At 43.8% G+C, this 10682-nt stretch overlaps 1 protein-coding gene across 1 annotated transcript; it reads right to left on the bottom strand.

Moving 5' to 3' along the window:
* Positions 1-342: 342 nt before the first annotated feature.
* On the bottom strand, positions 343-7143 carry LOC107300485 (urea transporter 1-like; the record flags this gene model as incomplete). Its single annotated transcript, XM_015829811.1, has 3 exons — positions 7014-7143; positions 1365-1554; positions 343-471 (listed from the first exon to the last, which is right to left on the bottom strand). Coding segments are annotated over exons 1-3 (449 nt in total), but the record flags the coding sequence as incomplete, so codon positions are not given.
* Between the last annotated feature and the right edge of the window lie 3539 nt (positions 7144-10682).

The raw sequence follows: 10682 nt of genomic DNA, 5'->3' as shown, positions 1-10682 counted from the left end.
ACCCCCTCTTCTATGTGGCAACCCCTCAAATACTTCTTCAGTCAGAAATGAAGAAGCTTCTTGAAGGAAAAGCAAAATGTCTTCAAGCAAGAGCAAAGAAAGTCCAGTTGCCATTTGGAAAAGCACTTTTGGGACATCCGCGATCTGGTTGACTGAAAATCTCCATAGACAATGCAAGTAAGCTTATCTGGAATGCAACGGGGAACTAGGTTTAGGATATATGTTCTTGATCTTTTCCTGGAAGTGGTGGACAATGCTTTAACTTGACTCAGCAGAAAAGAAGAGAGCAGAATTTAGGGAAAAAAGGAGAGAAAAACTACCAGATAATTTATATAGACTCACCAGGTCATAGACATGAGTATAACAGGAAGTAGAAGCCACCAGTAATATTCACCCTTGTCCGAGAAGATGGCCATCAGCATCCCTACAAGGACACCATTGTAGCCATGGAGTCCAGCAGCAACGGAGGACCTGTGTAGCAACCACGGGGAGAAATTACGTTGCGAATGTAGAATGCAGACACACCTAGATGGACGTTCTTGAACGTCACACAAACTCAGGCAGAGCTAGCGTTTGGAACGCGCACATCTTCGAAGTCAAGCCATTTTTTTTTTTAAAAAAAAGAATCGAACAAAATTTCATTGTGTGGGTGGCTATAGAAATTGAGTGACGAAATAATTGTTACGGTCTCTGGGCTCCAGAAATGTTTGTTTAATTGCAGTAAATCTCATCTTCTAAAATTAAAAAGGGCCTGGTCTTCTTACTGGTTTAGAATAGAATAGAATAGAATAGAATAGAATAGAATAGAATAGAATAGAATAGAATAGAAAATATGGAATAGAATAGAATAGAATAGAATAGAAAATATGGAATAGAATAGAATAGAGTAGAGTAGAGTAGAGTAGAGTAGAGTAGAGTAGAGTGTAGAGTGTAGAGTGTAGAGTGTAGAGTAGAGTAGAGTAGAGTAGAATAGAGTAGAGTAGAATAGAATAGAGCTGGAAGGGACCTTGGAGGTCTTCTAGTCCAGCCCCCTGCTAAAGCAGGAGAAGTGGATATATTACAGGTTTTTTTTTACCCTAGTTTGATAACTGTATTTGAGCTTAGCTGATTACCTTTTTTAATGTAATCTTACATTGTAAAGGCCAGTCAAAGATCATAATAAAATATTTGATAGGATTTGATGGCATGAATATTGTCACTTAGGAGAAATCCAGTGGCTAATTTCATCTGAGTATTGAAAGAGGAGGAAGAGGAAGAGGAAGAGGAGGAAGAGGAGGAGGAGGAGGAAGAGGAGGAGAGGGAGGAGGAGGAGGAAGAGGAGGAGAGGGAGGAGGAGGAGGAGGAAAAATTAGAGGACCACCTACCTGTCCTGACTTAGAATAACTGCAGTTAAAGTTGACACAATCCCTCCAATGCAACACATGAGTGTCAGCCAAGGACTCTGGACCAGGAATCCAACGAGCAGGATGAGGCCGCTGAGAGGATTGTTCACAAACATCACTTGAGAGATTCCGCGCAGAAGCCAGTCAACAAATTGGAGGGCCACAGGCTTATCTGAAAGACAAAGGATTTGACAATGTTTCATATGATATGTGATATATGTGTCAACGCTGCTAACATCGGATGTTTTTGCTTTGACAAGAGTTAGATGATGCTGGGGGGTGGGAGGAATGTGCATGAGAGTTTAGCTAGACATAACAGTACTAGACCTAGCGTGAGAACCAAGGTTATTGAAATAAGAGGCAATAAGAATTGGCTGGGCTGGAGAACTGGAGGGAAAGGCTTCAAACTAATTGGGGAATGTGATTTATGACTGTTAATTGGAGGAGGGAATTGTGCTTTGAGACTATGTGCTCAGGGGAGGGGAATTCAGATTTTGGCTTCGGCTGTGTAAGTGCCGATGTTATGCTTCTCCAATAAAGTTTCTTTGAGGTAAACAATGCCTCGAAGTTCTTTGAAGAGTTTCATCTGTCTGAACCATGACAATATGATATATGATATATGATATATGATATATGATATATGATATATGATATATGATATATGATATATGATGTGATATGATGGTATGATATGGGTAATATATAGAATAGAAGATCTTGTGGAAAGGAATATAGAGATGATCTTGAAGGAAGGAAGGAAAGAAGGAAAAAAGAAAGGGAGGGAGGGAGGGAGGAAGAAGAGAGAGGGAAAAAGGAAGGAGAGAGGGAAGGAAGGAGTGAAGAGAGAGGAAGAAGAGCGAGGGAAGGAAGAAAGGAAGGAGAGAGGGAAGGAAGGAGTGAAGAGAGAAGAGAACAAAGGAATGAAGGAAGGGAAGGAAGGAAAGAAGGAAAGAAGGAAGGAAGGAGGGGGAGAGAGAGGGAAAGGGGGAAGATGGAAGAAGAGGAAGGAAGAGAAGGGAGGAGAGAGAGGGGAAGGAAGGAGAAAGAGAGAGGGAAGGAAGGAAGGAGTGAAGAGAGAAGAGAGCGAAGGAACGAAGGAAGGGAAGGAAGGGAAGAAGGAAAGGAAAGAAGGAAGGAAAGAGAGATGGGGTGAAGGAAGGAGAGAGGGGAAAGGAAGGAAGGAAGGAAGGAAGGAAGGAAGGAAGGAAGGAAGGAAGGAAGGAAGGAAGATACAGGGGCTATAAAAAGGTGATCCTCCATTATAGATTTTACAGCCCAGGTATCTTGACCCAGCTTATTCACACCCAGAGAGTTGCAATTTCTTTTTTCTTTTTAATGACAAAACTGAACAGAACAGGTGACAGCCTGAAGCCTGCTGGTCCTCCATAGTTTTTCCTCTGGGTCTTTTCAGTGCCCTGCGCTGGTCCATCCTGGGGTCCAAAGCCAACGGACAGACCCAATGGCTCTTGCATGGCAGGACAGAGGAAGCAGTCAGGCGAACTAAATGAATATTGCATTGTTGTGATTTGGCAACACTAGTATTGTCATTCTGGCGAAAATAGCACAACGCGGACGAATGCCGGACAAAAGAAGCAGACTTCTGAATCCAGGGTTTCCCAACCTGGGCAATCATCCTGGCTGGCGAATTTTGGGACTTGAAGTAATAATAATAATAATAATAATAATAATAACAGAGTTGGAAGGGATCTTGGAGGTCATCTAGTCCAACCCCCTGCTCAGGCAGGAAACTCTATATCCCATTTCGGACAAATGGCTGTCCAGTCTCTTCTTAAAAACTTCCAGTGTTGGAGAAGGGAGAGAGGGAAGGAGGGAGGGAGAGAAAGAAAGAAAGAAAGAGATAGATAGATAGATTCGGAAGGGACCTTAGAGGTCATCTAGTCCAACCCCCTGCTCAGGCAGGAAACCCTACATCCCATTTTGGACAAATGGCTGTCCAGTCTCTTCTTAAAAACTTCCAGTGATGGAGAAGGGAGAGAGGGAAGGAGGGAGGGAGAGAAAGAAAGAAAGAAAGAAAGAAAGAAAGAAAGAGATAGATAAATAGATTCGGAAGGGACCTTAGAGGTCATCTAGTCCAACCCGCTGCTCAGGCAGGAAACCCTATATCCCATTTCAGACAAATGGCTGTCCAGTCTCTTCTTAAAAACCTCCAGTGTTGGAGCATTCACAAGCATCTTGAAGTTGCGAAGGCTGAAATACTGGTCTAATGTATCGTTTCTCCGGATCCGGCCTGTTTTTTTCTGCAGAGTGGATGGCTGGGAAAACGTAAAAAATCCTGGCTTGGGGAATTCTGGGAGTTGAAGTCCTTGAACGCTGCCAAGGTTTGGGAAAACCTGAGATAGTTGATCAAGGGTCTACCTGGACGGAAGCTCTGATTCATTGTCCTTTTAACGCCGCTCTCTTCTCTACTCTGAATGATCTTTGACCCGGAGACTAGGAGACAGCACAACAAGTTGTGTGTTCCTTTTTGCGTTTGGCAAAAGGTTTAACAGTTCTTAGGAGGTGCCATTTCAGTTGCTTATTTGCAGCGCAGAGTTCAAAAACCTCGGCCTGGATGGTTTATAAAAGGGATCATCACCATAAAGTGCAAGAATACTATGCGGTAATAAAATGCGTCCTTCGGGGAAAATAATAGCAACAATAACACAACGCCACTTTGCAATAGTGGCTAAGGTGCTAGCCTAGAGGAGAATGGAAGTTCTAGTTCTACCTTAGGAACAAAAGCCGACTGAGTGACTTTAGACCAGGGGTAGGCAACCTTGGCTCTTTTATGACTGGTGGACTTCAACTCCCAGAATTCCTGAGCCAGTATGGGGGAACCATGGCCCCCTTCATGACTCGCGGACTTCAACTCCCAGAATTCCTGAGCCAGCATGGCTCAGCTTGGAAACCTCTCCCTTTCCCCTCAGCATGGCTGGCTCAGGAATTCTGGGAGTTGAAGTCCACCAGTCATAAAAGAGCCCAGGTTGCCTACCCCAGGCCTAGGCCGCTTTATGACTCGTGGACTTCAACTCCCAGAATTCCTGAGCCAGCATGGGGGAACTATGGCTCCCTTGATGACTTGTGGACTTCAACTCCCAGAACTCCTGAGCCAGCGTGGCTCAGCTTGGAAACCTCTCCCTTTCTCCTCAGCATGGCTGGCTCAGGAATTCTGGGAGTTGAAGTCCACCAGTCATAAAAGAGACAAGGTTGCCTACCTCTGCTTTAGACCAATGATCAGGGCACTGAGTTCTAGTCCTGCTTTAGGCACGAAAGCTGGCTGGGTGACTTTGGGCCAATCATCAGGAGACAGTGAGTTCTAGTCCCGCCTTAAGCATGAAAAACGGCTGGGTGACTTTGGGCCAATCACCAGGAGACTATGAGTTCTAGTCCCGCCTTAGGCATGAAAAACGGCTGGGTGGTTTGAGCCAATCATCAGGGGACTATGAGTTCTAGTCCCGCCTTGAGCATGAAAACTGGCTGGGTGACTTTGGGCCAATCACCAGGAGTCTGAGAGTTCTAGTCCCGCCTTAGGCATGCAAACCAGCTGGGTGATTTGAGCCAATCATCAGGAGACTGAGAGTTCTAGTCCCGCCTTAGGCATGAACACCAGCTGGGTGATCCTGGGCCTTCTCTTGGCCCAACTCACCTCACAGGGTTGTTGTTGCAGGGATAATAGTAAGAGGAGCGAGTATCATATATGGTCTCTGCAATTAATCAGTGGAACAACCTGCCTCCAGAAGTAGTGAATGCTCCAACACTGGAGGTTTTTAAGAAGAGACTGGACGGCCATTTGTCTGAAATGATATGGGGATTCCTGCCTGAGCAGGGGGTTGGACTAGATGACCTCCAAGGTCCCTTCCAACTCTGTTATTCTGTTAAAATGGGTCAACACACAACCAGATTGCGTAAATACCACCAATGAGGATGCAATGTCAAAATATAGAAGGAATTTTGGGGGGAAAAGTAACGTGTCCGATGTTCCACAATTCCACAACAGGGTTCTGTTTCTGTTGTTTTGAAAGTTTATCAAACTGGGACCATTGCCAAATTGTGTATATCTCTGGCAACATCTGGTGTGGCTCTTACTGCCAATAAGGTTGCAAAATATGACACACATTTATTGTTCTCTGCAAAAACATCACGCAACTGGGAAGTTGATTGAGCGGCTCAGTTCATGGGGAAGATACAAAACAGCTAATTTATGTTGCTCGCCTGGAAGCTGGCAGATGGCCTGAACATCTCTAGGCCAGCTTGTGTTGGGATTGTGACACACCCTCCGAGTGTATAATTTAACATCCGCAGTGGCAGGCAGGCAGGCAGGCGAGGGGAATGCGTGATGTGGGATGGGGCTTTGGAGAGGGAAAGAGAGGGATGAGAGAGAACGCCTGAGCATAAATAACTTGTGATGTGTTTATAAGGTAAAATAAGGGTCAGCTTAAAGCTCATCGTAGGATGAGCAATGACAGCTTTGGGTGGTGGAGAAAGAAAGAAAGAAAGAAAGAAAGAAGGAAAGAAAGAAAGAAAGGAAGGAAGGAAGGAGGGAAAGGAAGGAAGGAAGGAAGGAAGAAAGGAAGGAAGGAAGGAAGGAAGGAAGGAAAAAGAAGAAAGGAAAGGTAAGAAAAGAAAAAAGAAAGGAAAGAAAGAAAGGAAGGAAGGAAACAAGAAGGAAAGAAAGAAAAAAGGAAATAAGAAAGGAAAGGGAAAAAAAAGAAAAAAGGAAGGAAGGAAGAAAAAAGAAAAGGAAGAAAGGAAAGAAGAAAAGAAAAAAGAAGGAAGGAAAGTAAGAAAAAAGGAAAGAATGTCAGAAAGGAAAAAATAAGAAAAAAGGAAGGAAGGAAGAAAGGAAGAAGGAAAGCAGGAAGGAAGAAAGGAGATGAAAAGGAAGTAGAGATGGATGGATGGAGGGAGGGAGGGAGGAAGATGGAAAGGAGGAAGGAAGGAATTAAGGAAGAAGGGAGGGAGCGAGGAAGGGAGAAAGGAAGGAAGGAAAAAAAAGGAGAAATAGGGAGGGAGCGAGGAAGGAAGGAAGAAAGGAGAAGAAAGAAATAGGGAGGAAGTAAGGAAGGAAGGAAGGAGAAGAAAGAAATAGGGAGTGAGGAAGGAAGGAAGGAAGGAAGGAAGGAAGGAAGGAAGGAAGGAAGGAAGGAAGGAAAGAGGGGGGAAAGGAAGGAAGGAAGGAAGGACCAGTTTTTCCGAAAAACACTTTTGTGCAGTGTTTTTCTATCTTAGCATGTTTAAGATGTGTGGATGTCAACTCCCAGATTAGGGCTGGCTGGGGAATTCTGGGAGCTGAAGTCCACATATCTTAAACCTGTTGGCATACTGTCTTGGGAATTCTGGGAGTTGAAGTCCACCTGGCTTAAACTGGCTGAGGTTGAGAAATATTTGCCCTGGATGCTAATCAAGGCATTCAACAACTTCTCACTGGGAGCCCACCTACACTTGTGCTTCCATTGGTTCTTGTAGAGCAGGGGTCTTCAAACTTGGCCCTTTTATGACTTGTGGACTTCAACTCCCAGAATTCCTCAGCCAGCTTTGCTGGCTGAGGAATTCTGGGAATTGAAGTCCACAAGTCATAAAAGGGCCAAGTTTGAAGACCCCTATTGTAGAGGTATCAGAAACATCACCTACCTTTTAGCCAGTCTCCAAACAACTTCATATCTCCGGTGACACAGCTCAGGGCTCGCAACACTTGCTGGCAACATTTGCCTGTTGACTTTTGTGTTTTGTCACACTTTTCAGCAGCGGCATCGATTTCCATTGTGAGGTTTGGATCCTGCCCAGACAAAAACAACAAACCATTTGACCGACTGTCCTTTTGAACTTCCTTTGGGTCAACAACGTGCGCTGTTTTTCCATGGGAATGTCCATGGAGTCGCAGTGGGTCGGACACGACTTCGCAACTAACAACAACAACATAGGAAGCAACTCCGAGCAAAACAGCCATGGACGCCGTAGATATTTTCAATAATATTCTAAGGCGGTACTTCTCAGCCAGCCCTGGCAACTTTATGGACTATGTGGACTTCAGCTCCCAGAATTCCCTAGCCAGCATGTTGACTAGGGAATCCTGGGAGGGGGGGGAAGGTTGAAGTCCACACCGCTTATAGTTCCAAGTTTGAGAAAATCTACTCTAAGGTCTTCACAGGTCATTACAACTGGGGTCTTCAAACTGGGCAACTTTGTGGACTTCCATTCCCAGAATTCTGAATGTTGACGTCCACAAGTCTTAAAGTTGCCCACTTTGGAGACCCCCTACACTACATTAGTGTTTCTTAACCTCAGCAATTTGAAGACGTGCGACAACCGTCCCACTCGGACATCTAGCAATGAAGCTCCCTCATCAACATGAAGCCTGGATGGATGAGATGCAGCCAAGACAATCTGTGGCCTTCAACTCCCCAAATTCTGGGAGCTGAGATCCACACACCTTCATATTGCCAAGGTTGAGGAACACTGTGTTAGATCCACCTTGTGGTCCTCTATCAACCTGAGCGTTGAAGGCAAGGTGTGGATGGATGCCTACCTGGGCTTCCAGCCTCTCCAGTAGTGGCCTACTTTGACAAAGATCTTGGGCACAGGCTGATTCAGAGTCACAAGACTGGCATCCATCTGGTGACAGCTGAACTGGGACTGGGAGAGTGGAAGGGTTGACGGGACCTCCATCCATCTTTGTTAGCATTGCACATATGCTAAAGGGCAGAGAGAAGGAATTCAACAAAGGACTCTCCACCCTGAGTTTATGATTTTATAGATTCTGGGTCAATGCTCCTCATGAGGTTATTTCGTTTTATGACCAGGTTGGAGAAAACAGCTCAACTGTGGGATCTGGGTCAGTCAACCATGAAGAAGCTTCCTCATCCTGACTCTGGGCATCATCTAGCAAAGCAGTTTCCGTTAATTTAAATTAGACTTTAGGGATGGAAGAAAGCCGAGTGAGGAAAGGGTGAGATGTGGGTGACATTCGCAAAGTTGGGAAGTGGCTGTCGTGCATTTATTGAATATCACGCCTGCTAAAGTATGGCTCTACGTGCCTGGCCAGGAATTGCTCTAGTTTTCCATTTTATCATCTTGTTCCCATGATTTTCAGGCTTCACAGCGGCCCACCCTTCCATTTAAACTCAAGAGAACCAACCTAGAACTAAGGAGAAATTTCCTGACCATGAGGACAATTAACCAGTGGGACCACTTGCCTCCAGAAGTTGTGGGCGCTCCATCACTGGAGGTTTTTAAGAGGAGACTGGATAGCCATTTGTCGGGAATGGGATAGGGTCTCCTGCTTGAGCAGTGGGTTGGATTAGAAGACCTCCAAGGTCCCTTTCTATTCTATTCTATTCTATTCTATTCTATTCTATTCTATTCTATTCTATTCTATTCTATTCTATTCTATTATCCAATTCTATTCTATTATCTAATTCTATTCTATTCTATTCTATTCTATTCTATTCTATTCTATTCTATTCTATTCTATTATCTAATTCTATTCTATTCTATTCTATTCTATTCTACTCTATTCTACTCTACCCTACCCTACCCTACCCTACCCTACTCTATTCTATTCTATTCTATTCTACTCTACTCTACTCTACTCTATTCTATTCTATTCTACCCTACCCTACCCTACCCTACCCTACTCTACTCTACTCTACTCTACTCTATTCTATTGTATTCTATTCTATTCTATTCTATTCTATTATCCAATTCTATTCTATTATCTAATTCTATTCTATTCTACTCTACTCTACTCTACTCTACTCTACTCTACTCTACTCTACTCTACTCTACTCTACTCTACTCTACTCTACTCTACTCTATTCTATTCTATTCTATTCTATTCTCATATCCATCCAACTATGATGTTCTGCTTTTTTCCTTGAGTCATCCGTTTTACCTCATATTTTTCTTTTGTGATCCAGTCCCCCTTTATTCCCGCTGCATGACAAAATCACCTCTGTTTACTCTTTCATTACAAATCACTCATTTTCGTGTTCAGAATCCATTCAGCTCTCATTTANATTTCAATCAATCAATCAATCAACCAACCAACCAACCAACCAACCAACCAACCAACCAAACAAACAAACAACCAAACAAACAACCAAACAACCAAACAACCAAACAACCAATCAATCAACCAATCAATCAAAATAGAGCTGGAAGGAACCTTGGAGGTCTTCTAGTCCAACCTCCTGCTCAAGCAGGAGAACCTATATTATTTCAATCAATCAATCAACCAACCAACCAACCAACCAACCAACCAACCAACCAACCAAACAAACAAACAACCAAACAACCAAACAACCAAACAACCAATCAATCAATCAATCAATCAAAATAGAGCTGGAAGGGACCTTGGAGGTCTTCTAGTCCAACCTCCTGCTCAAGCAAGAGAACCTATATTATTTCAATCAATCAATCAATCAACCAACCAACCAACCAACCAACCAACCAACCAACCAACCAACCAACCAAACAAACAACCAAACAACCAAACAACCAAACAACCAAACAACCAAACAACCAATCAATCAACCAATCAATCAAAATAGAGCTGGAAGGAACCTTGGAGGTCTTCTAGTCCAACCTCCTGCTCAAGCAGGAGAACCTATATTATTTCAATCAATCAACCAACCAACCAACCAACCAACCAACCAACCAACCAACCAACCAAACAAACAAACAAACAACCAAACAACCAAACAACCAAACAACCAATCAATCAACCAATCAATCAAAATAGAGCTGGAAGGGACCTTGGAGGTCTTCTAGTCCAACCCCCTGCTCAGGCAGGAGACCCTATACTATTTCAACCACTCACTCACTCACTCACTCACTCACTCACTCACTCAATCAATCAATCAATCAATCAATCAATCAAAATACAGCTGGAAGGGACCTTGGAGGTCTTCTAGTCCAACCTCCTGCTCAAGCAGGAAACCCTATACCATTTCAATCAATCAATCAATCAATCAATCAATCAGAATAGAAGCTGGAAGGGACCTTGGAGGTCATCTAGTCCAACCCCCTGCTCAAGCAGAAAACCCTATACCATTTCAGACAAATGGCTGTCCAGTCTCTTCTTAAAAACTTCCAGTCTTCCGAAGAGCATTTTTTTTAGCTCTTGCTCTCTCTGTTTTTACATTGCTGTAGTATTAAGCAACACCTCCCACTGTTTGCCATCCTGCCTGATTTATTGTGTTTAGGTGCAGAACTGCCTGGTGGAATTCAGAGTTTGGAACATCCATTCTGGTGCAAGGCACGAGCTGGTGGTCCTTTCAATCTCTGTGTCTTCCAGTTTTC

Source organism: Protobothrops mucrosquamatus, unplaced genomic scaffold (genome assembly GCF_001527695.2).
Source record: "Protobothrops mucrosquamatus isolate PMUCROS unplaced genomic scaffold, P.Mucros_1.0 scaffold7226, whole genome shotgun sequence".
In the NCBI taxonomy this organism is placed as follows: Eukaryota; Metazoa; Chordata; class Lepidosauria; order Squamata; family Viperidae; genus Protobothrops; species Protobothrops mucrosquamatus.
This window is presented reverse-complemented; position numbering and strand designations above follow the sequence as displayed.